At 44.5% G+C, this 24571-nt stretch overlaps 2 protein-coding genes across 4 annotated transcripts in view; one reads left to right on the top strand and one right to left on the bottom strand.

Annotated features, from left to right (window-relative positions):
• Positions 1-3131, bottom strand: part of KLHL17 (kelch like family member 17) — a 40677-nt gene extending 37546 nt beyond the window's left edge. The window contains exon 1 of one of the 2 annotated variants that reach the window (XM_030222516.1): positions 3043-3131. The gene's annotated coding sequence lies outside the window, so the exon portion shown is untranslated. Of the gene's footprint in view, positions 1-2752; positions 2829-3042 lie in introns of those variants that run through there. The other variant, XM_030222517.1, reaches the window with a different exon arrangement.
• Positions 3132-3192: 61 nt separating this feature from the next.
• The window catches only part of NOC2L (NOC2 like nucleolar associated transcriptional repressor), an 87613-nt gene continuing 66234 nt past the window's right edge, over positions 3193-24571 (top strand). Inside the window, exons 1-12 of one of the 2 annotated variants that reach the window (XM_030222050.1) lie at positions 3193-3302; positions 6851-7027; positions 8326-8512; positions 8594-8710; positions 9550-9670; positions 10660-10750; positions 16162-16240; positions 17550-17660; positions 18384-18497; positions 20050-20238; positions 23184-23323; positions 24372-24483. In XM_030222050.1, coding sequence (XP_030077910.1) covers positions 3289-3302; positions 6851-7027; positions 8326-8512; positions 8594-8710; positions 9550-9670; positions 10660-10750; positions 16162-16240; positions 17550-17660; positions 18384-18497; positions 20050-20238; positions 23184-23323; positions 24372-24483 — 1452 coding nt within the window. In that variant the 5' untranslated portion in view covers positions 3193-3288. Of the gene's footprint in view, positions 3303-3479; positions 3542-6850; positions 7028-8325; positions 8513-8593; positions 8711-9549; positions 9671-10659; positions 10751-16161; positions 16241-17549; positions 17661-18383; positions 18498-20049; positions 20239-23183; positions 23324-24371; positions 24484-24571 lie in introns of those variants that run through there. The other variant, XM_030222051.1, reaches the window with a different exon arrangement.

The following is a 24571-nucleotide window of genomic DNA, read 5'->3' as shown; positions in this document are numbered from 1 at the left end:
ATCTGTTTGGGCATGGTATGCCCAAAGGGGTGCGTTGGGCACAAGCGCACATCCTGCAGTAACACTAGGCCGGGGAAGACTGCTCAAAGCTGTGATGGACACGATCACTTTTGGGAAAGACTAGTATTGTTTTGCCAGGGCTTTGAGTAGGATCAGTGGATGGACCTGATAAGGGTGTCCGGGCCTCCCTCATTTGGGTGGGCGGGAAGATTCATCCTCCTTGCAGGGCCGGCTCAAGAGGTTGTGGCATCTCGGACCAGCTTTTGTTTTTGAATCTCCCCCAAGTCCCGCCCCCCCCCAACAGCAACATCTCCCACAAGCCTGCCCTCTCCCCCCCAATGGCCACCCCAGGTTCTCACCCCTTGGCCACCCCAGGTTCTCTCTTCCTTTCTACCTCCATCAGGGTGACCTGAGGTTCTCTCTCCTTCCTTCCCCCCCACCCACCCACCCGAAGTTCACTTAATTCTCCCCTGCCACCCAAACATGGTCCGGCATCTCTCCAACCCAAGGAGGTTAGATTACAGGAGGTGAGATGATGTCAAAAAGCTGAAGCCAATTAGGTTTATCTCCCTTTCCCTCTCCTCTGTGCAGCTGGGTTATCCCCGTTCACTCAAAAGAAAACAAGCACACCTATGACCTGCTCTATCCACGTTGTCATTCTTTATTGTTGGTAGCATTTTTATTTGAACTCACTTATGTTTGCAAATATGTCAGCTTGTGCAGAATATGAATGCACATAGTGGAAATATCAGTTTCATTGGCTACAGCAGTAATTTGTTTTAAATCATTGTGTCATTTGGAGGGGCTGGTTATAGGAACTCCCTGTATTCGTGCAGAGAAATGTTTTCACCTAGTAAAGGGCCACCAAAGCAGACATCATGTTAAGAGAATCAGGTGCTTAACAACCAGATTTACTATTTATAAGTACAATTTTTTTTAAACATTTTAGATTGCAACTAGGGAGCATTTAATATCTTTTTTTCCCTGTGCTTACATCAAAAGAAAAAGATGGCATGTAGGAACTTGCTCCTTTTGTTTTGTGGAATGCAGTGGTATATTATAAAAATGCACTTGCCTTTTTTTATTACTACTATTTCAAAGGGAGGTATTGAATAATGAGGGAAGGGCTTCCTTCATGCACAAGTTCTGTCCAGAGTCAGTCTACATGTGCCAACATTGTTAAGTTCAGCACACTAGTAGCTGCCAAGTTCATACAAAGTTGATTATGTTCAATGGAAAATAAATCTATTGGCTCAGGCTGCTTCCTAAGTGAACATTCCATCACCGCTTTATTACTGCTACCAAGTATTACATATTAAAGGGATTTGCTTTAAACTTTGTTTTAATTAGTTTATCCAGTCCTTACATGAACATGGTTTTGCTTTTTAAACCCAAAGGTGAATCCTAAGGGTGGTTGAACAATTAGATATAAACTGTGTTGTTTCTGACTTTACTTGTTTTGGACTGCTTTGGGTACTGCTGATCTGTACATCTGCTGTCTGGAATTTTGGAAGATGGAACTGAGAAAATAAAAATTAAGTTTTGGATGTACTCTGTAGAAGTTGCTGTTTACTTTCGCAATGTGTGTATGGATGCCTGTTCTGGTGTATGCATGTGATTTTTTAATAACTGTCTATACTTATGGCTATGATTTCTGAACATGCAGCATCATTACAGGGCAGACTTTTAAATGCCCCAGTTGGGTATATATGCTAATCTCAACTTTGTTAAATATTTCACACATATCCATCTATTTGCTCCCAGGATTAACTGAATTACATTATTCTGTCTCACTGTATTTTCAAATGTAAGCCACATTGAAACCAAGTTTGCTTGGGTTAATGTGATATGATTAAAAAACAAAATCCTTTATCCTCCACCTTTCAAGACACTGCCTATTCAGCTGGATGGTGATGGCACAAAAAAAGCAAGTTTAGTCCAGTGAAGACTAACTCAAAATAACCTGTTCCTTAGCTGGGCTCTATTACTACTACCACATTGAAAATGCAACCGTACCATGCCTTTGTGGTTATATTTCACTAATAAGTTAAACGACAAACTGGCTTTCTTGATTATATAACCTTTGGATGCATGGCTATGAACAAAAACATATACTTATTTATTCAATATCACAATTCCTCATGAACAGCCAGAAAACAACATTTTAGGGTTGATAGTGTTCACCATGAGCTCCTTTTATTATCGACCAGATAGAAATAAGAGTTTTCAGTTTTGGCAAAGTATAAGTCATCACAAGAACAAAATATAAGAAAACCAATGGACTGCATTGGGGGCTTATAGCCCATTTAGTTATGTTTAAACAAAAGAGATCTGCATAAAACAAAAGTTATTTTTTATTTTGACTTAGAAAACCACTTGTCCCTGAAACATGTTCAAAACAGAATAAGCCATTTCTATACCTAAAAGGTAAAACTTCTACAAAACAGATGAAGATGCGATTCCATGTGCCCAAATGAAAGGAGAGTTTAATTTTACTTCCCTTACAATTTCAATATATATTCCATCTTTATAACACCAAGCTTCCCAAGGCAGATTACAACAACAGTTAAGATAAACCCATCAGGAAACAGGATATCCTCAATGAAATTTGGCCATCTGTATTGTAGAAAAATGAACACAAAACACATCGTTTACAAGTGCTGTTTCTACCAGCTATAATAATTCTTAAGTGAAATAAAAATGGAATATCTACATATGGGCAGCTATCAAATAAGTAATACAAAACCCAAACCTTTTGTCCTCCACCTTTTAAGGCACTGGCACTGCCTATCCAAGCGGAACCGCTTTAGACTTTTCACAGAATGGACCACACACACGCAGTCCTTTTATTTCTAATAACCTTTTGGCTATTGTTTTCAACAGCGTTTGCTATTGATTTGGGTGAGCGAAAATGGCAGCAATCTCCGCCTACTGGCTTCAGCCCATACCAAGGGCTAGATAGGCTCATCCCGTCTCCTGTTCTCATCAACCCTCCGCGCCCCTTCCCCACGGCTCTCTTCCCTCCCCTTCCCACCCGGTTACCTTTTTGCTTCCATTTTCAGGAAAATCCTCTTCGTCCCGGTTACAGCCGCAGCAGCGTTACTGAAAAGCTGTCAGCGGCCTAGACCCGGCCATCCCTCTGACTTGCCCCGCCCCCTTTCAGACTCAACTTCCTGTTTGGGACGACGACCCGGACAAAGCAAGCGGGAAGGCCCGGGGTACACGTCGGAGACAGCTTTTCACTAGAGCTGCTGCGGCTGTAGTGGGGCGAAAAGGACTTTACTGAAAATGGGGAAAAAAAGGTAACCGGGTGGGAAGGGGAGGGAAGAGAGCCGTCGGGGGAGGGGGCAGCGGGTGGAATGATAATTAGTAGTAGTAGTGGAGAGATGCCGTACCACGTGCGGGCGGGGGCGGAGAGATGGTGGGACCATGTGTGTGCTGGGTTGGTTCGGGTCGGGTTGGGTGTCCTTCAGTGCTGGTGGTGCCCTGGACCACAGCCGGCCCTGCCTGGGTCTTTTACTCGCCGAATGTTGAGCTACAGGTGTAGTGTCATTACATTTTCGTGTTTGGGGGTGGTTTCATGAATAGGGTTACCACTAATCAATAAGGATACTGATAATCAGCCAAAAATAAAATTGCACGGGTGCTCTGGAACGAGGGGGCATAGATTGAAGGTGAAAGGGGATAGACTCGCTTGAGGAAATACTTTCACGGAAAGGGTGGTGAATTCATGGAACTCTCTTATAGTGGAGGTGGTGGAGATGAATACAGTATCTGAATTCAAGAAAGCTTGGGACAACTACATAGGATCTGTAAGGGCGAATAAGGGATAGTAGATGGCATGGATGGGCAGACTTGATAGGCCATATGGTTTATCTGCCTTCATTTTCTCTGTTTCTATGTTTAAGTAAAAATAGGCTGAGCATCTTGGTAGATAGAGTAAGTCCACTATAAACCATGTAATAAAAAGTAGGTTGGTAATCTTATTTATCAGTCTGGCTTTCTTACCATCATTTTGGTAGTAATATAAAACCTGGTTTGAAAAGAGGCACATGCTAGAAATACATAGAATTGCCATACTGGGTCAGACCAAAGGGCCATCTAGCTCAGGATCCTGTTTCCAACAGTGGTTCTAGGTCAGTTCCCAACCGGAAAATTACCCATGTCACTGCCCCTCCCAGGCATAACCTTCTGTACACTATAGCAAGCAAATAAAACCAAAATCCAAATAAAAAGCATAAAAAATAAAGGGGCCCTTTTACTAAACTGCGGTGAAAGGGTGCCTGTGCTAGAAAATATTTTTGTAATGCCAGAAATGGCCTGCACTGGGGTGGGAACTACTGCCAGGTTCCTGCAGTAGTTCTGGATTGGCATGTGGCAAGCCCATTGTCGCATGCCAGCCCTTTAGTAAAAGGGCCCCAAACAGCAATCCAACAACAAAAATATAAAAGAAAACATTACAATCCGATTCCAAACACATTCACTAACTTTCTCAAACCCAGACAATTACTTTTCCTACAAACTGTCAGAAATCAAAAACGGTACAATTCCCACCAACTCCCACACAGCTTCATCTCCACACAAGGTACTGTTTATGCAAATTCCGACACAAAAAGAAAACCCGAAAGATGGAGGAAAAAAAGACCAACCACTAGGTCTCAGCAAGAAAAAAATTTTCCAGGGTTGGAAATAGCCAGGAGGGAATTGTCCACCTTGTGTATGAATTGGTCAGAGGGGAATAGTTCTAGGGGGGAATTGGTGGGTGGGAACTGTCCAAATGGGAACTCGCCTGATACCCCAACAGTGACCAAAACTGGCAAGAGCCCCCCAAAAAACAGTAAGATTCCATGTACTTACCCCCAGGAATAAGCAATGGCTTTATCTGTGTTTATCTTAATAATGGTTTATGAACTTTTCCTGCAGAAATTTGGCCAAACCTGTTTTTTTTTTACAACCCATTTTTACTGCTTTTATCTCATTCTCCAGCGATGCGTTCCAGAGCTTAACTGTGTGCTGAGTGAAAAAAAAATATTTGCTTTGTTTTAAATGTACTTACTTAGTAACTTCATGGTATGTTTCCAAGTCTTTGTACTTTTTGAAAAACTAAACAATTGATTTGTGTTTCACTCCACTCAGGATTTTATAGCCTTCTATCATCTCTCTCCTCAGCTCTCTTTTCTACATGCTGAAGATCCCAACCTCTTTAGTCTTCTCTCATATGAGAGTCATCATCCCCTTATTCATTTTGGTTGTCCTTCTCGGTACCTTTTCTAATTCTACTATAAATGCCTCTGAAGCTTGTCTGAGTGTTGATATAGTCACCTGTTTAGACATTTGTTGAATCTAGTTGTTTGTAGGAATTTGTCCGCCTTATGATGGAGCACTGGTCAGTGGCGTTCCTAGGGGGGCGGACACCCGGGGCGGTGCCCCGCCCCCTGGGTGCAGCACCCCCCCTCCCCGATGCAGCGCAGACCCCCCCCCCCCGGGTGCATGCCGCTGGGGGGGGGGGGGTGCTGCGGCGCGCGCCTCCTGCGAGTTTACTAACTTTGCTCGTTCGCTGCAGCTCCCTCTGCCCCTGAACAGTAACCTGTTCCGGGGCAGAGTGAGCTGCAGCGAACTCTCGCAGCAGGCGCACGCCGCAGCACCCCCCAGCGGCGTGCACCCGGGGTGGACCGCCCCCACCGTCCCCCCCCCCCCCCCTTGGTACGCCACTGGCACTGGTAGAAAACTGGGCAAAAGTTAATTTTTAAAAATTAAATACTAACCCCCCCCCCCCACACACTTTTATGGTTTGGCAACCAGTTACAACAAGGTCTGTCAGTTAATATAGGGCCATGTTTACTAAGGCGCATTAGCATTTTTAATGCACCTACAATTAGCGTGTGCAATAACCGTGAAGGCGCCTATGGGGATATTGTAGGCACGTACACTGTGCACATTAAAAATGCTAACGCGCTTATTCAGGAGCTATTCTTAAAAGACAAAAGTCCTTGGAGTCATCTTGGACTCTTCACTAAACGCTTGAACATCAGGTGAATGCTTTAGATGATTCTTTTGTGCATTGTGAAGACTCTTATCTGTTAGATCTTGCTTTAGCCCCATCAATTTTAGAATTATTGCACAGACGATATTGCTCACTAATCTGGACTATTGTAATTCTTTATATTGTTCTCTTATGGTAAAGCATAGAAAGAGACTTCAGCTGCTCCAGAACACTGCAGCTCAGTTGATTTTGGGGAAGGGGAAATACACTGAAGCTACCATTATTAAATTAATTGCATTGGTTAAAGTTGGAGAGTTGAATCTATTTTAAATTTGCTTGGGTTTTTAAAAGTTTATTTGGGCTTAATTCAGATACTGTTAGTTGGTGCATGATTGTTCCAAGCAGTAGACTCCATTCAAGAAGTAAGCAAGAGGAGTAAATTGTAAATTTATCAGAGAACAGTCTATTGACTTTCAAAGTATAAGATTTTGGAACAGTATACCTGTTAATATGTGGCAGATTAATTTATTTTTTTATTTAGAAAAATCTATGAAAACATTTTTTGTTTTCTCAGTGGAATCTGTAATTTTTAATTGGAATTATGTATATTTTTTAGTTTTTTAATGTACTGATTATACAATTGTATGTAAATTTCTTCTGGATGCAGAGTTTTTATTGCTTTAATCTGCTTTGTAATCTACATTAAAGGTAGAATAGAAGCACATAAATGCAATACAATACAGGACCTTGCTCCTAGATTTAGAAGGGATGTATGTGAGAGAAGTACGGATTTGTAGACAACATGAGCATAAAACTGAACTAGTTGTTTATTTTTGTCATATATGTCTGCTGTTTTCTCTTGACCAGGAAACTTGCTGATTTGAATGTGGATGAGTTTTTAACCTCTGGATTTAATTCGGACTATGACAGCGACTCGGATGGGGAGACTTCAGTGCCTAAGGAAAAGGGGAACAGTAGAAAGGAAGTGAGCCTGGACAACGATGGCAAAAAGGAGAAAATCCTCAAAGCTAATAAAAGAGAACAGTAAGGCTTTCATCTGTTGATAAATGCCAAAGACCGACCTCTTTTTATACAGATAGAAATTATAACTGGTTTGGAAGCCAATAAGCTTATTGACTTTGTGGTGAGCTGAACAGAAAAGCCCAACCAGATACACAAATACAGAAGAACCAAAGAAGTAGCAGCTTCCCTTTTTCTGGATTTTTATCAAAACACTAGTAAAAAAGGCCCGTTTTCTGACACAAATGAAACGGGTGCTAGCAAGGTTTTCCTCGGAGTGTGTATGTTTGAGAGAGTGTATGTGAGAGTGACTGTGTGTGAGAGAGCGAGTGAATGAATGTGCGAGTGTGTGTGTGAAAGAGAGTGAATGTGCGAGTGTGTGTGAGAGAGAGAGAGAGTGAATGCGAGTGTGTGTGTGTGAGAGAGAGAGTGAGTCTGGGTGCGAGTGTGTCTGTGAGAGAGAGAGTGTGTGTGTGTGAAAGTGCGTATGTGAGACAGTGTGAGAGAGAGAGAGTGTGTTTCACACAGATACAGTGTGAGTGTGAGAGAGAGTGTGTGTGAGACACAGACTCTCTGTGAGACTGAGTGTATGAGACCAAGAGAGTGTGTGACTGTGTGACACACAGAGTGAATGTGATACAGTGTGAGACATAGAGTGTGTGAGAGTGAGAGAAAGACATTGACTGTGAGAGAGAGAGAGTGTGTGTGTGTGACAGAGATACTTCCCCCCCCCTCTCTGGTGTCAGGCCCCCCCCCTCCCTCCCTCTCTCTGGTGTCTGAGCGTTACTGTGCAGGACGCTGAGCTCTGGCTGTGCTTCAAGGAACTGACCAATCCTATTTAATAGAATGCACCTCCAACATTCTGAAGCCGAGAAACCTCGTGTGGTTGGTCACTTCTGCTTGTGACGAACCCGGAAGTACGTGATGTCAATTCAGGAGATGGATACAGAGAGCAGGAATGCCTCAGCCATGCAGTCAGTTTCAGAATGTTGGAGGTGCTTTTTATTTTATAGGATGGAGTGGTTCAACTCCATGCCTTTAACATCCAGTCTCAACTTACCAACTTTGCATTAGATAAAATGTAGATCATTTGTAATTGTGGGAATGGGGGGGGGGGGGGGGGGAACATGGGGATAAGCACATAACCACTGCCATACTGGGACAGATCCAAAGCAAGCCCAGTATCCTGTATATAAGTGCTTATATTGTGTGAGTGCAGTGTTATACTTTAATAATAGGGTCTCATCCTAACTTACAGTGATTTTCATGAGTGTAGAGTCATTTAGCAGGTATTGTGTTTTTGATTCTGTTTTCTTACCAAGGAAAATTCCAAAGAAAAAAGGGAAAGCCTCTGAACACAAGGATCAGCTCTCTCGTCTCAAGGAAAAAGATCCTGAGTTCTACAGATTCCTGGAGGAGAATGATCGTTCACTGCTGAATTTTGATGATGTGGACAGCTCCGAGGAGGAAGAGGAAAGGGGCACACACCGTCTGCCTGACAAGCTGGAGGTACAACAAAGGTAGCCAGTTTGAAAAGTGAAACTGCATCCAGTCAATAAAAACTAATTATCTGGTTTTTTGCTCACCTAGGAAGCAAATGAGGATGATGAGGAAGAACAGGAGACAGAACAAATTATCAAACACAAGAAAGTCAGCTTGGTGCTTGTGACTTTGAAGATGATTGAGCGCTGGAAGGCAGCTGCAGAGGTGAGGAATATGAACAGGAATTAAACACAGTGTTCAGCTTTTGTGCATGCAGGCACCTGTTCAGGCCAGAAAAAGCACTGGGCTTCTACAGAAATCTGAACCACAACCTAAAGTAGATTAGAGGCAGTTAAGTTAATGCTTCTTGTTGCATCAATTAATCACATAATCTATATAATGATCATGCCTGCTGCAGCCCCAGGATACCCCTTCCAAGGGAATTCATTTTCACCCATTTGTGACATCCAGATGTGGCTACAAATTCAATCAAAAAAAAAAAGGGCATACATTTAATATATGTTATGAAACTGAATAACAATTACAAAGAAGGATCTTTTTAAAACCAACTAGAATAGCCCCAGCTGACTCAGAAGGAAAATCACCAATTGCTGTTCAGCCCCTCAGGCTGCTCCCAGCCTCATCAGACCTTAACCTGCCTCCTTAATATCTAGCTCCCTCGTCTCCTATTTCTCTATTAACTTACAACATTAATCTGTTCCAAACCTAAGTAGTAGAAATGTTGAATCAAAAACTCCATGTAAGCAACTTTATAACCATTATCCAGCTACTCAAGGCCATCTCATATCTTAATTTGCTCAGTAAGGAAACCGCTTATATTTCTTCCTAAACTCTTTGGTTGAGGTGGACTGAGAGTGTGGTGCATCTTTGCATTTTATGTAAGCTGCTTTGGGTCTTTGGGGAAGAATCGTTGTGAGTGGGGCTTGGGTTGCTCCCCTTTCTCTCATTGTTTCTTTAAAGTGGGCTCCACACCTCTGGTGGGTTCATTAGCAGTGAGTACCAAGCTACTTGTGCATTTTTAGCTGTAGTATTTCTCTTCTTAGATTGACCTGGGGCCAAGGCTCTTCCATGACATCGCTCAGGCCTTTAAAGCAGCTGTGGCTACCTGTAGTGGTGAGAGTGAAGGCACTGAGCTGTGTAAATTCAAAGTTACTGATACAGCAGGTAAGTAGAAAGAGAGGTTTTCTGGGATTGTTTTGCTAATTAAGGTATTAGCTTTCCTTTCTTTAATATTTCTTCACCTGCTCTGTATTCACACATGTATGCGGCACCCTGTCAAAAGAAACCAGACAAAAAAGTTCCCAACATAAAAGTCCCTGACAAAATAGACTCCTGACAAAAGGGCCTGATGAAATAGATTTACTGAGAAAGTCCACAGCTTGTCACTTGAAAGTCCTGGCACCTGCCTACGGCTTGACTTCACTATCCACACTTGGTATCTAGTGAGAATCAATCATAAATCTGCTTGACAAGATTATCCAGCTTGATTAAGGAGGTTTCCCTGCCCTGTTTTGTTTAGAGTCTATTTTGTCTTGGGTTTTTTTTGTCGTTTTTTTTTTTTGTCATGGTCTATTATGTCGGAGTGCCCATGTATGCTTCCGTTAGCATGCTGATATGTGGATGTCATCTCCTGCTTCTTGACCACTGCATGTCCCGTGTACAATGATGGGCAGCAGCCATAGACCCAGTACACAGTGATTACAAAAATACCCCTAAGGAAATTTCCATCACAGGGTGCGCTTTAGACTAACTGGGATATGGAGGAGTAGCCTGACAACCAGGTTCGATTCCCACCACAGACCCTTGTGACTCTGGACAAGTCCGTTAATCCTCCATTGCCCCAGGTACCAAGGAAAAAAATTTAGATTGTGAGCCCACTAGGGCTGTGTATATAATATGTTAACCCCCTTTATTGTACCATGGAAAGGCGGGATATCAAATCCCTTCCCCTTTCCTTTCCTACTTCTCTTTTTCTGGAAAATGAAGCAAGATAAACATACATAGAATGGGCTGTACTAGAAGCCACCGCCTCTTAGTGACCATTAAATGAGTGCATATTGTTGATGGGTATCTATATGGGGGTGGTAAATCTCTCATTAGAACTAACTGAGTACTGGGTAATGTCTGAAAGCTTTTTTCCATCTTTATTTTAGTGTTCAATGCCTTGCTGACATTCTGTATCCGAGACCTCTTCAACTGTGTTCAGAAAAAGCTCCAGGTAAAACAGCAGAAGGGCAAAACCAGGTGAGAGCAGTAACGCCTCAATATCACTGGCACCCTGTTAACCTGTGGCAGTAATAGCACTGCTGATGGTACCCAGATCATCTTCCTGATTCCTGCAGAAAATGCCTTCCAGATTTTCCTGTTAGTATTAAGGGGTTTTCTACTACTACTACTACTATTTAGCATTTCTATAGCGCTACAAGGCATACGCAGCGCTGTACAAACATAGAAGAAAGACAGTCCCTGCTCAAAGAGCTTACAATCTAATAGACAAAAAATAAATAAAGTAAGCAAATCAAATCAATTAATGTGAACGGGAAGGAAGAGAGGAGGGGGTAGGTGGAGGCGAGTGGTTACAAGTGGTTACGAGTCAAAAGCAATGTCAAAGAGGTGGGTTTTCAGTCTAGATTTAAAGGTGGCCAAGGATGGGGCAAGACGTAGGGGCTCAGGAAGTTTATTCCAGGCGTAGGGTGCAGCGAGACAGAAGGCGCGAAGTCTGGAGTTGGCAGTAGTGGAGAAGGGAACAGATAAGAAGGATTTATCCATGGAGCGGAGTGCACGGGAAGGGGTGTAGGGAAGGACGAGTGTGGAGAGATACTGGGGAGCAGCAGAGTGAGTACATTTATAGGTTAGTAGAAGAAGTTTGAACAGGATGCGAAAACGGATAGGGAGCCAGTGAAGGGTCTTGAGGAGAGGGGTAGTATGAGTAAAGCGACCCTGGCGGAAGATGAGACGGGCAGCAGAGTTTTGAACTGACTGGAGAGGGGAGAGGTGACTAAGTGGGAGGCCAGCAAGAAGCAGATTGCAGTAGTCTAAACGAGAGGTGACAAGGGTGTGGATGAGGGTTTTGGTAGAGTGCTCGGAAAGAAAGGGGCGGATTTTACGGATGTTGTAAAGAAAGAAACGACAGGTCTTGGCGGTCTGCTGGATATGAGCAGAGAAGGAGAGAGAAGAGTCAAAGATGACCCCAAGGTTTCGAGCTGAGGAGACAGGGAGAATGAGAGAGCCATCAACAGAAATAGAAAATGGGGGGAGCGGGGAGGTGGGTTTGGGGGGGAAAATGAGAAGCTCGGTTTTGGTCATATTTAATTTCAGGTGGCGTTGAGACATCCAGGCAGCAATGTCAGACAAGCACGCTGAAACTTTGGTTTGGATGCAAGGTGAGATATCAGGGGTAGAAAGGTAGATTTGGGAGTCATCAGCATAGAGGTGGTAGGAAAAGCCATGGGATGAGATTAATGAACCAAGGGAAGAAGTGTAGATAGAAAAGAGGAGGGGACCAAGAACAGAACCCTGGGGTACGCCGACAGGCAGAGGGATAGAAGTAGAAGAGGATCCACCAGAGTGAACACTAAAGGTGCGGAGGGAGAGGTAGGAAGAGAACCAGGAAAGGACAGAGCCCTGGAATCCAAGTGAGGACAGGGTATCGAGAAGTATGCTGTGATCGACAGTGTCAAAAGCAGCGGAAAGATCAAGAAGAATGAGGATGGAATATTGACCTCTGGATTTAGCCAGTAATAGGTCATTGGAGACTTTAGTAAGCGCAGTTTCGGTTGAGTGGAGAGGGCGAAAACCAGATTGTAATGGGTCAAGAATAGCATGTGAGGAGAGAAAATCAAGGCAGCGGCGGTGAACAGCACGCTCAAGTAATTTGGAGAGAAAAGGAAGGAGGGAGATGGGTCGGTAATTAGAGGGACAAGTAGGGTCAAGTGAAGGCTTCTTAAGGAGAGGTGTGACCACAGCATGTTTAAAGGCAGCAGGGACAGTCGCAGTGGAAAGTGAGAGGTTGAGAATGTGACAGATAAAAGGAATAAGGGTAGGAGAGATGGCATTAAGAAGGTGGGTGGGAATGGGATCAGAGGAACAGGTGGTACATTTTGAGGAAGAAAGGAGAAGTGTAGTTTCCTCAATAGTAACTTCAGGAAAGGAGGAAAGGGAATGAGGGGAAGGAGAGAGAGGGGAACGGACTAGTGGAGGGAGAGCTGGTGAGGTAGAGAAAGCAAGGTTTATCTTTTGAACCTTGTTGTGAAAGAATTCAGCAAGGGTCTGAGGAGATAGTGAAGGGGGAGTTGGGGGAGGGGGCACCTTGAGGAGAGAGTTCAATGTGGTGAAGAGAAGTCGAGGATTAGAGCCAAGAGAGTTGGTCAGTTGGATATAATAATCCTGTTTGGCACGTAAAAGAGCAGATTGGAAGGAGGTCAGCATGAACTTAAAGTGTAAGAAATCAGCAAGGGCCCGAGATTTCCGCCAGAGGCGTTCGGCGGAGCGGGTACAGGAACGTAGGTAGCGGATATTAGAAGTCAGCCAAGGTTGGGGTTTTGTACGCCTTACAGGGCGGGTCATCAAAGGTGCAAGAGTGTCTAAGGCAGAGGATAGAGTATTGTTGTAAGAAGAAACAGCCTCGTTGACAGACGTGGATGGTGCCACAGTAGAGAGGAGGTTTGAAACATGGGAGGATAGAGATGAAGGGTCAATGTCGTGAAGATTCCTAGATAAATTAGATAGGATAGGACGGGACTGGGAGGGAGGAGATTTAAGTGTGAAAGTTATAAGATGGTGATCAGAGAGGGGAAGATCGGAGGCAAGGAAACTAGAGGGTGAACAGTTGGAGGAGAAGATGAGATCAAGACAGTGACCATTTTGATGAGTGGGGGAGGTGGAGCATAGTTGGAGATTAAAGGACGACGTTAAAGCGAGTAACTTGGAAATATAAGAGTTGGAAGGATCATTAGCAGGAATATTAAAGTCACCAAGGATGAGAGAGGGGGAGGAAGGATCATGGAAGAAGGCAAGCCAGGCATCAAAGTCACTGAGAGAGGATGAAAGGGACTTATCAGGGGGACGATAAATGACCGCTATTCGAAGAGGCAGAGGAGAGAAAAGGCGGATAGAGTGGACTTCAAAGGAGGAAAAACAGTGAGATTGAGGTGGAAGAAGGGGTTGAAATCTGGAGGAGGGAGAGAGAAGTAGTCCAACACCGCCCCCACGGCCAGCAGGGCGAGGAGTATGTGAAAATAGATAACCGCCATGGCACAGGGCTGCGACTGAAGCAGAGTCATCAGGGCAGAGCCAGGTTTCTGTTATGGCGAGCAGATGGAGGTGACGCGAGATAAAGAGGTCCTGGATATAGGGGAGTTTGTTACAGATAGAGCGGGCATTCCATAGGGCGCAAGAGAAGGGCAGAGAAGAGGAGGGGAGTAGAGGAATAGAGATGAGGTTAGAGAGGTCACGGTGAGATCTGTAGAGTTTGGATAATAGTTGGTGAGGAGGGCCAGGATTGGGATTGATGTCACCAGCTGAGAGTAAGAGAAGGAGTAAAAGAGAGCGGAGGAGAGTAGGAGAGGTGTGGCCACGAAGGCGTCGAAGGCGAGAGGTATTTAGGTGGAATGGGGAAGGCAAAATGGAGGGAAGAAAGAGACGGAGATTAAAAGCCAAAAAGGAGGAAGAGGGTAGGAGAGAAGGTGAGGTGATGAAGTCAATGGATGGGAAGTGAGTTCCTGTAGCGGAAAGAGGTAGGGGGTGAGGGAAAAGATTAGGAAGGGACAGAGCTAGGAAGAGAATGTGAATAGGGGCCATAAACGATTAAGGTACTTTAGCAACTGGAAAAAGATTAGATACAAAGAGAAAAATGCCCGCGCGCCGTTAGGCGCGCGGCACCTAGAGCGGAGGCCCTGAGTGGATCGGGGTGGACCTGGGTGTCACCCCGGAGAAGGCTGTAAGGATATGCAGATGAGCTGCAAGTCCTCCACAGCACCTGAAAGGCAGCCGGTGGTAGAGGTGGGTACCTCTCAGCTGAGGAAAGGCTTACCAGGGGTTAGGCCGAAGCCAGCATTCCTCCCCCTGAGGGTCGCCTGATCCTAGCCAAAAAGCACCTGGGAACTCTGGGCACTTGGAGAGAAGGCCCTGGGAAGGTCGGGGTGGAACTGGAGTCACCCCGGATACAGCTGTGAGGAAATGCAGAAGGGCTGCAAGTCCTCCACAGCACCTGGTGGGAGCGCTGGGCACCTAGAGCGGAGGCCCTGAGTGGATCGGGGTGGACCTGGGTGTCACCCCGGAGAAGGCTGTAAGGATATGCAGATGAGCTGCAAGTCCTCCACAGCACCTGAAAGGCAGCCGGTGGTAGAGGTGGGTACCTCTCAGCTGAGGAAAGGCTTACCAGGGGTTAGGCCGAAGCCAGCATTCCTCCCCCTGAGGGTCGCCTGGTGGAGATATTAGAGGCTGCTGCACAAGTGTTCAGGGTCATGCATTTGTTATACTGTCTTTCTGTGGTACAACCAAAACTGTTTACATTTATGATATACAGGTACTTTCTCTGTCCCTAGAGGGCTCACAATCTGGGGCAATGGAGTATTAAGTGACTTGCCCAAATTCACAAAGAACTGCAGTGGAAATTGAACCCAGGTTCTCAGCCCACTACACTAACAATTAGGCCACTCCTCCACTGCTGTTTAGGCAGTACAGCTTCTGTGCCCTGTTATGGAAATCTTGATATTCCTGAAAATGTATGTTCCTTGACATTTGTGTGTGTGGGGGGGGGGGGGGGGGGTAGGGGGGAGGCATGCATCCTTGCAGTAATCCCCTTTCTCTTGGGATGGCTTTTGGGGTGTGGTTGGAGGGAATGTCACTGTGACAAAACAGTGGGTTTTAAGCCTGTAAACTCTTATTATTTCTTGAAGTGTATTTCTCTAGTTTGGCCAGCAGGTGGTGCATGTTTGTTTAAAGCCGTTACAGAGAAATGACTGTTCCTTCTTTAGTTGGCACACAGAGAAGTAGTTAATCTGCAGTAATGTGGCCAGCTACTTTTAAAACTTGTTCTGGGCTCAATTTCATCTAGGATGTACTGGCTTTTTCTCTAGTCTTAGCTAGGGAGAAGAAAGAGAAAGGTCTCTTTGCTGAGGCCCTGTGAACTGTTATGTGTCCTGATCTCCCCAGGTGCTATTTAGATAGTATACAAATGTTTAAATAGTGTTCTAATTGATCCATATTTCATTACCTGTTACTGTTTTGCTGATTTGCACCTTTTCTGTTCATTATTCTAATTTTTCATGACAATAAACATTTTTAGTTTATTGTCTCTGTCTGGATTAAGAATCCTAGTGGTTTGTATGTTGGGGGGTCTGTGAGTGCTTTCCAGGAACTGTGGGACCACTGGGAGTGTGTCTCCAGTAACCTAGAAATCATTGGGGATGATTTGAGAGTGGGAGACTCGCCCAGAGGTGGTTGGGACCCAGTCGGTGGGAGGAGGGTGCTAGTGTAGAGCACAAGCAGCAGGTGCAGGTGGACCTGAGTTGTGCTGGGGATAGACCCTCTAAGTAGCCGCGGGATAGCCCCAGGCGGGTGGATACACGTTTTGTGACAGTCACATTTAATATTGAGCACAATTATGGCAGCAGTTCCCTTTTTCACATTACCTCATCTGGTTTTTGTTTTAGACTGACGTTGCCGTCATCTTGCCTCCTGTGGGGAAAATTTCGCCTGGACATCAAAACATACCTGACCAGCATCATCCAGGTAACTGCACCAGGCATTGTGCTGGTGTTATTTTAAGGCAGTGGTCGCCAACCTTTTCCATATAAAGGGCCGCAAAGTGGACACGAGAAAGCTTCGGAGACCACCAAAGATTTTAGGCTTACAAATGTAATTTGAAATACTAATTTTGATTCTACAAGGGTATTTTTTTAATCACTTTATTTTGGCTTGTTATCAGTTAGTTACAGAAACCGTAAATGAGACTGCTATTAATCCTCCCCATTTCACATGAGCCCAAAGGAAACAATTGATTTTTATCCTTAAAGGGTAAAAGAATGTACTGGGGGGAGGGGGTCTTACGAATGTAATATCTTGTGTTCTGGTGGAAAAATCCAATATAATAGTCAAGGACAAGAAAGCAATGTTTGCTCACTTGTTTTCAAGGTGAATTATGTGGGTAAATCTTTCAAATTGGGGCCAAGCTGGAGCCGATGTGCACCATCGGGAGGTTTTGCTGCTGCTGTGGGTAGAAGAAAGGCTCTATGAAGCTGTGCTTCGTCGCGTGTGCCTGTGTGGTCACATTGACGCACGCACATACACGCACCGCATACCAGTTGACTCACCTCTCCCCGTGAATGGTGCACATGCCCGTCAGTGTGAGCATGCAGGCACACTCAGCCCAGCGGGACTTCACAAGGCCTTTTCTCTACTCACAGTAGTAGTGGGGGTTGCTGGATATGAGGGGCTGCAGAATTGGACTGTGGGGGCTGCATGTTGGAGACCATTGTTTTAAGGAATTTCCTTGTATATTAAAGATTTCCTGGAGTAGCAGCAACTGGAGTGTGTACTATGATGGAGATTTGACCCAAAAAGTGTAAGCTCCTGGGCCCATACAGTGTTAAAGGCAGAAAGTCCCGTCTAGCCATTCTCGGCTACTGTGGAAGGCCAACAGATGTGTGAAATTCATATTATATCATTGTCATCAGAGTCTTAATATCCCTGAAACATTTGGAGTTTATTGAGCTGTACTGGCCTTCCTATTGTTTGAGTTATAGTTTTTTTTCTATTGTACCCCCCCTTCCAGTAACACCATTGGGAAGCTCATGTTACGAGAGCTACTATTAATGCTTTCTTTAGTGCTACTAAGCATGTGTAGCACTGTGCCTTAAGATTCCAGGAGGTATGTAGGCTTTGGACTGCCTACGAGTGTCTGGCCATGCAGGGCTGAATGGGTATGACCCTTCCCCCCCCCCCCCCCATGCCTTGAACATTGTAGCCCTGTGATTTACTTTGTGCCATGTGATAGCGGTGATACGTGTATGTAAGCATGCTCATTCTTTGATTTCCTCAGCTGCTCTCTTGTCTCACTGAAGCCTCTGTGGGGACGGCAGTACTGCAACATGTGAATACCATCATGCCATATTTCCTCTGCTTCCCCAAGCAAAGCCGCTTGCTGCTCAAGGTAAAGCATTTCACGTACTTCCCACTCGTGTGTACAGCACAGGGATGGGTTCAAGTGCTCCACTTTCAAAGAGTTTAGCCATATCAGGAGAGGAGTAAGATGCAGCATTGTGATTGGAAGCGATCAGAACTGCGCTGTCACGTACCTTGGACACAGACGGAGCACAGCTACGATCTTATTCCCTTATGCTCATTTAGGACTGGGATTAAATCACCATGAAGGCCAAGATCTGTAAGTTCTGGTGTTGAATTCTCTGCATAGGGATCTGTCCTAGGAACCAGCTGAGCTGGTGCATGCCGTCTGGCATGCACGTTGGCTGCACAGCTGGCATGGGGAATGTGTCCTTCACTGGCCGCGATGTAGCTAGTAGTACTCTATCCTTGGGACACTTGACACGGCAGGGTCTCCAAATCAGTTCATTTTGTGCATATCATGACAGTAATAAATCTCACTCCTAAGCTAGGCTGTGTTGGGTCTAATTTCCTGCTAATGCTTGCCTTAGTGCTTGCATTGTGCCAAAGAGCTTGATAAGCGAACTATCAAGATGCGCTTGGAAATGTTTTAATCAAGCCAGCAGCACCCAGCACAGTTAGGATTTTCTGTCTGTCTACGTGTGGTACAGAACCACACTTCTTTTGCAATGCTGTTCTTTATATAAAAGTTGTGGGGGGTTTTGTTCTTTCCCTTTGTTAATAGTTTTTCTTGCCTCTTTCCTGTATTTAGCATGGCATTGTACTTTGGAGTACTGGAGAAGAGACAGTGAGGGTTCTGGCCTTTTTGATTCTGATGAAGTTCTGCAGACACAAGCAGGATGCCTATCTGAATCCTGTCCTCAAGGTAAGGCTTTCTCATTATTCAGAGAAAGCGCAGTTCTTAAATGTTTCCTTGTGTTGAAGTTACTTTTTAAAACTGTATCAATCCTCTTTGAACATATGCTATATAGTGTTACCAATCAGTGGAGAGTAGGTACTCAAGCTGAAAGACTGTTTTTAAGCAAATCGTGTACAGTGGGAAAAAAATGCATTCTTAACCACTGGGTACTGGACAAGCCACCCTCCTATTGGTATTGGAGGAACAAAATTCACCAGCTTATGCTGTGGGAATCACGAGGGGCACGACGCTCGCCTAAGCAGTAACAGCAATTTCTTGCAGTATGGGGACCTTATCTATGTCAAGTATCTCCAAGAGCGTGTAGTGAAGTACTAAATGATTTTCCGTGGGGAGCGTCAGAAAGACAGGATAATGACTATTAATAGGACAGTGTGGCTAGGGAAGGGCTGTATGGGAAGGGGTAGATACGAACTAGGGAAGGGGGTGGGAGAAGGATAGAGATAAGGGACAGAGTCTGCCTCATTGCCGTCGATTGCCCCAGGGGGTCATAAGAAACCAGGCTACCTGGGGAGTTGGCGGGAAAAGGTAGATAAATGTGGAATGCAATAACAAGAATACTCCATATAGGGAAGGGTAGAGGAGGGGGGGGGGCATAGGTATTGTTCTGTTTAATAAGGCATATTATGATGCATAAATTATATAGTTTTGAGTTGTTAGGTTATGACTAACAGGTTGGAATGTTAATTAAAATTGTTGATAGTTGAAGGGGAAGGTGAGATAATAAGGAGGGAAGGAATACAAGGTGGGAGGGGTTTCAAGTATGTACTGTTTTTCCTGTGCAAAGTATTTTGTTCTGGTTTTGTATTCGGAGTCCATCTGGATAACATGATATTGCATAATAGAAGGTATGGAAGGGGGGGGGAAATGGTAAAGATGATGACAATTCTCACCATATGGATTATGTATTAGATCTGATGCAGCCATTACTTTGTATAGCTGGATATGTAATGAATATATTGTTGTGAAGTCATCAATAAAAAAACGTTGAAATATAAAACTGTATCAATCCTATGGGGTCAAGCCACCGCTTGTTAGGAGAGAATTTAAACCAACAAAGTCACTAAACATTCACTCCTACTTTAGAATTAATTTTTGTGGATCATCAGAAGATGAGTTCTTGGAAATCTTTTATTCCAGAACTGTCACCATTTCCCAAGAACTCACCTTCTGATGATCCACAAAAATTAATTCTAAAACAGGAGTGAATGTTTAGTGATCTTGGGAGGTTAACATTTTATGTATTTTGTACTTGTGCTTTGGGTGCACATGTATTTCTGAAAGACATTTGTATGGTAGCTGCATCTACTGCAGGTCTGGAATGGCAGCAGTAGGACCCAGGCAGGACTGTAAAAAAGTTCAGCACACTTGCACCGGCTCAAGAGTGGCAGAGACATGACAGTTCTGTAGCAAGGCAAACCAAATATATAAATAAGAAATAAATAGAAACAGACCTTGTTTTATTTTTCTAACCTGGATTTGTATTGTGTTCACTCTGTAGAAGATGTACATTTCATATGTTAAGAATGCAAAGTTCACATCGCCAAATGCACTTCCACTGATTAACTTCATGCAGCGTTCACTGACAGAGGTTTATGCGCTGGATCCTCAGGTGTCCTATCAGCACATCTTTATCTACATACGTCAGCTCGCCATCCACCTGCGCAGTGCGCTTACCGTGAAGAAGAAGGTAAGGGAGGGGGTTGCAGCATACGCAGTGCTGTTTCTGGATGTTGCAGATGGCTTCTTGCTCCCCTCACTCAGAATTACCAGTGACTCGGCTTTTTCCCCTCCAATAAAAGTCTGCACATAGAAGTTTCTAGACACTCGCATCTCCCTGGACTTGGGTGCAGAGGCTTCAGCAGGGGTTACAAACAGGTTGGTAGCATTATAACTAGTGCTGGAGCCCTGGGAAAAGAAAGCCGGAAGGTGGGTAGGTTATGTGGTATAGTTAGAATCAGAGCATGATTCACACCTGAAATATATGGCCCTTTTCATCAGGTCTGGGGCAGCATAGGGCTGGTTGAGAGGAGTGGTGTCTAACAGTGCCCTGACCTGCCTAAACATCCCTCTGTACTCAGCTTAAAAATTCAGCACCGTCTCACCTGATCTGGCTCCCCCTTTTCCCCAGAACCATTTTTTTAAAAATGCCCTGGTGGTCTGGTGGACACCCAGCCACCTCTCCTGATCCACCCCTCTCCCCTTCTAGTCTGCCATTTACTGTACACCGCCTTGAGTGAATTCCTTCAAAAAGGTGGTAAATCTAATAAATATAAGGAAGTTTTCTCCCTTATATGGTAGAGTGACACTAACCAGTGCTTCCCAGGATGCACCAGGTAGGGGTGGTACCTTGAGGCAGGAGCAAGTGGACATCACTGTTGGCTCCTTTGAGGTACGGGGGCGGGGCTATTCCTGGGGTAGGTGGGGGGCCCTGCTAGACTAACAGGGATTTTGGGGGGGGGGCTTAGTGGGGGAGGCAGAAGCTTCAAGAGAGGGGGCAAGAGGTTCACTAGACCACCAAAGCTTGGAGTGATCAGGATGTGAGGAGGACTGGGGATCCCTAGACCACCAAGTCATTTTTAAAAAAACATATATTTGAGGAAAAAGGTGTGGGGAGGTCAGAGTAGGTGCTGTTAGATACCAGGAATATGTTTGAGCTGGGTGGGAAGAAGTGTCAGGTTGGGAGTAAGGGGCATAATTGAGTTTTTTTTTTTTTTTTAATGTATTTTAATATCGACTTACCTGTCAGTGCCTGACACCAATCACCAATCAGGCACTGACAGGAAAGTTGACATTTGGCAGTGAGCCGCAAATGAGTGCTGCAATTTTAACACGGCATTAATTTGCATGCTCATTACTTTATACATGCTGCAACAATTTTTGTGCACACATTTTGCAGTAGAGTGAAGACTCCAGCGCAAACCTTTGAGCATCGTCCCTTTTGTGTGCTGGTTAAACCTAAAGCATCGTGTATCCTGCCAAGTAGGGAGGTGGGGACAGCCCTGAACTGTGACCTTAATATGGCTACAAGCAGGTCTTCAGGCTTAAAACCTAATTACAAATTAAATTAAATATATGGTGAGATTTTCTGTTTTTAAACACCAGGGGCCTGATAATCAGTCAGCGGCAGGCAGCATTTTTGCTGTCCTCCACCGCTGTTAAACCCAGATATTCAATGCCGGGCCGTTTCCAGCGAACAACATTGAATATTTGGAGGGTTTTTAAACGCCAAAATGTTAACCAGTTTTGCTGATTTCAGTGCTAACCGGTTAACATTTGAGTGATTTAAAGATAGGCCACATAAATTTGCAGCCTACAACTGTCAAGCATAGCTGGTTTAGCACTGAATATCCACACCTAACCAGCTACGTCGCACAATATGTAGCTGGTTAGTGGCTAGGCACTAACCCCTGGGTTTTATGAAGCGCGCCTAGAGACTGTCGCAGAATTTGGCACAGATTCTATAACAATGTGCAAAGTTTAACAAGCTAATGAGTGCTGATAATAGCACTTAACAGGCAATAACAAGCACTCATTGGCACTGATTAGACTTTAGGCGCACAACTCGCTAAGTGTATTCTGTAATGATGTGTGCACAGGCAAAAGGGTGTGTGGTTATTGATGGGGAAATGAGTGTTTCATAGGTGTTCCAAAATTTACGCACCTAGTTATAGAATATGGCCCAGTGCACCTAAATCTATGTGCTGGAATTTACGCAACGTTTTCGTTGGTGTAAATGGATGCGTGTAGATTTAGGTGCTGAAATATCAACTGTTATAGAATACGCTTAGCACTGATTTCAGCATCAATTTATTTTTTTTTTGGCTCTATATATAGAATCTCCCCCTGAATGGCAATATTCAGTGGAGATGACCCGTTATCTTCTGCTTAATATTAGTGGTTAGGTGCCGATATGCTATTTAAATGGTCAGTGACTGTGTCTGGCTGGAATATTGGGGGGGGGGTGAGATTAAGGAAAGAATGGTGAGTATGGATGTTGGATTAAAGCTTGTGAGAGTGGGGCAAGCTGAAGAGCGCTGGGGAAGGAGGATAACACAGATGTGTGATTTAAGAGAGCAGAGTAACCCAGCTTCACTTTGTAATCCTTACTGATAAGTATTTTCTCAAGGGAAAACACTTGTACAGAAACGTTAAGACAGTGAGTAAAGCAAACAAGAACACAAATTAATTTCCTGTTTGCTAATCAGCCCTGGATTAAAATATCTACTAAAAAAAAAAAAAAAAGTCAGTTGCTTAGGACTCAGGCCCAGTTTTTTAAAGAGGGTTGTGAATATGTTGCTACAGCTAGAGGGAGAGATGAGCTTCACCAGCCAACAAACTTCCTTTAATACCCTTGACTATGAGTCCAGAGCTCAATGTGTGCTAGCTGCAGGTGATGTGGGCTGGATGGATGAATTAAACAGGTTTTTGTTTTTAAAGGGTGGGGGTTACACGATAAGGGTAAGCAGAGCAAGAGTGGAATTACTCAAACAGGCAAACTCATAGCCAAGTAACATATTATAGTTCATTTTTTCTGTTCATTTGCTTCTTATATACAGCTCCATGCATTTGCAGAAATTGCTTTCCCCTTTGGTAGGTGTAACATTTCTGCTGTTTTTTCTAATATGTTCACAGGGCTCCTACCAATCTGTCTACAACTGGCAGTACATTCACTGCCTGTACCTCTGGTGCCGGGTCCTGAGTACTCTGTACCCCAGCGAAGTGCTGCAACCCCTCATTTATCCCTTGGTGCAAGTTCTGATTGGTTGCATTAAGTAAGTGTGTATGGATGATATGATTGGGGGTGGGGGGGTGGGGAGCAGTGAGCACAGGGCCATTGGAAGACGAGAGCGAGATGGGCAGTTACTTCAGGATTGGGAGAGATAAAGGGGATAGGATTTGATATACTGCTTTTCAGTGGTTTACATATTATATACAGGTATTTATTTTGTACCGGTGGCAATAGAGGGTTAATGTTTCCTGCCAGTGGCAGGGCACCAGCTCTCTATGCTGTTGCACCTACAGTGGCAATAGGAGTACCTTGAAGTCCTTCTATGGCTTCTATTGTGCATCTGCCATCCACCCACCGAGGGGTTGCTTGGGGCATTGTTCATGCTGGTGAGAGGCCTGAATGAGAGGATTCAGTCAGAAGCTAAGTATTGATGGCAGATGGCATGTGGAGAGAGAAATTTCTTCCAGTATGATCAGAATAATTCAGAGAATGTTTAAATAATGGTGAATGAGATTTTGGGCATTCCCTGATATACACTGATTCTGCAGCGATAAGGAGCTTGCTTGCTTGTTGCTGACCAGTAGAGGGTAGTGTTGTTACACTTTTGCCTATTTCCATATCTGCTTGTCCTGAGCATTGCTCCTGTATATCCCTGAGGCTTTAAGAAACTTATAGAAAGTTTCAGGGTACAGTTTCTGTGTGTGGTGTCTATACTTGGTTCAAGTGCCACACCAGGTTGGGGCACATGAAATAGCTGCAGAGTAGTGTCTACCCTTATAGGAGGAAACAGGTACTTTGGTATGCTCATTGTTTTTTCTCCCCATGCCTCCCATCCTGTATATTTCTCTTCAACACAGAGAAAAATGAATGATAGAAATGGCTCTTCACCTCTTCCCCTTATCTCTGTACAGTTCTGTTCTGTTGGTTTACTCTGTGAACAGGGGGAGGGGAGGCTGAGCCAGGTATCATGCCATGTCCAGCCTTTGATACCTGTCTATGAGTAAGGGGGAAGGTGGGTGTTGGGGGAAGGGGAGCATGCTTGCCTATCTGTATGGGTAGAGGAGTAACGTTGGGTTTTGTATGTGTTTTAGGCTTGTTCCAACAGTTCGGTTTTACCCACTGAGAATGCACTGTATTCGGGCCCTGATGCTGCTGTCAGAAAGCACCGGAACATTCATCCCATTGTTGCCCTTCATCCTTGAGGTATTATGTGAATAAGAGTCGGGCTAAAAGGATTAAGATATATGTGAGCTTCACGGGTGGGTGTGCACTGCAAAAGGCCTCACACTCT

This window comes from Microcaecilia unicolor, chromosome 13 (assembly GCF_901765095.1).
Source record: "Microcaecilia unicolor chromosome 13, aMicUni1.1, whole genome shotgun sequence".
NCBI lineage: Eukaryota > Metazoa > Chordata > Amphibia > Gymnophiona > Siphonopidae > Microcaecilia > Microcaecilia unicolor.
Note: the sequence above shows the minus strand (reverse complement) of the source record. Positions and strands in the feature narration are given on the sequence as shown.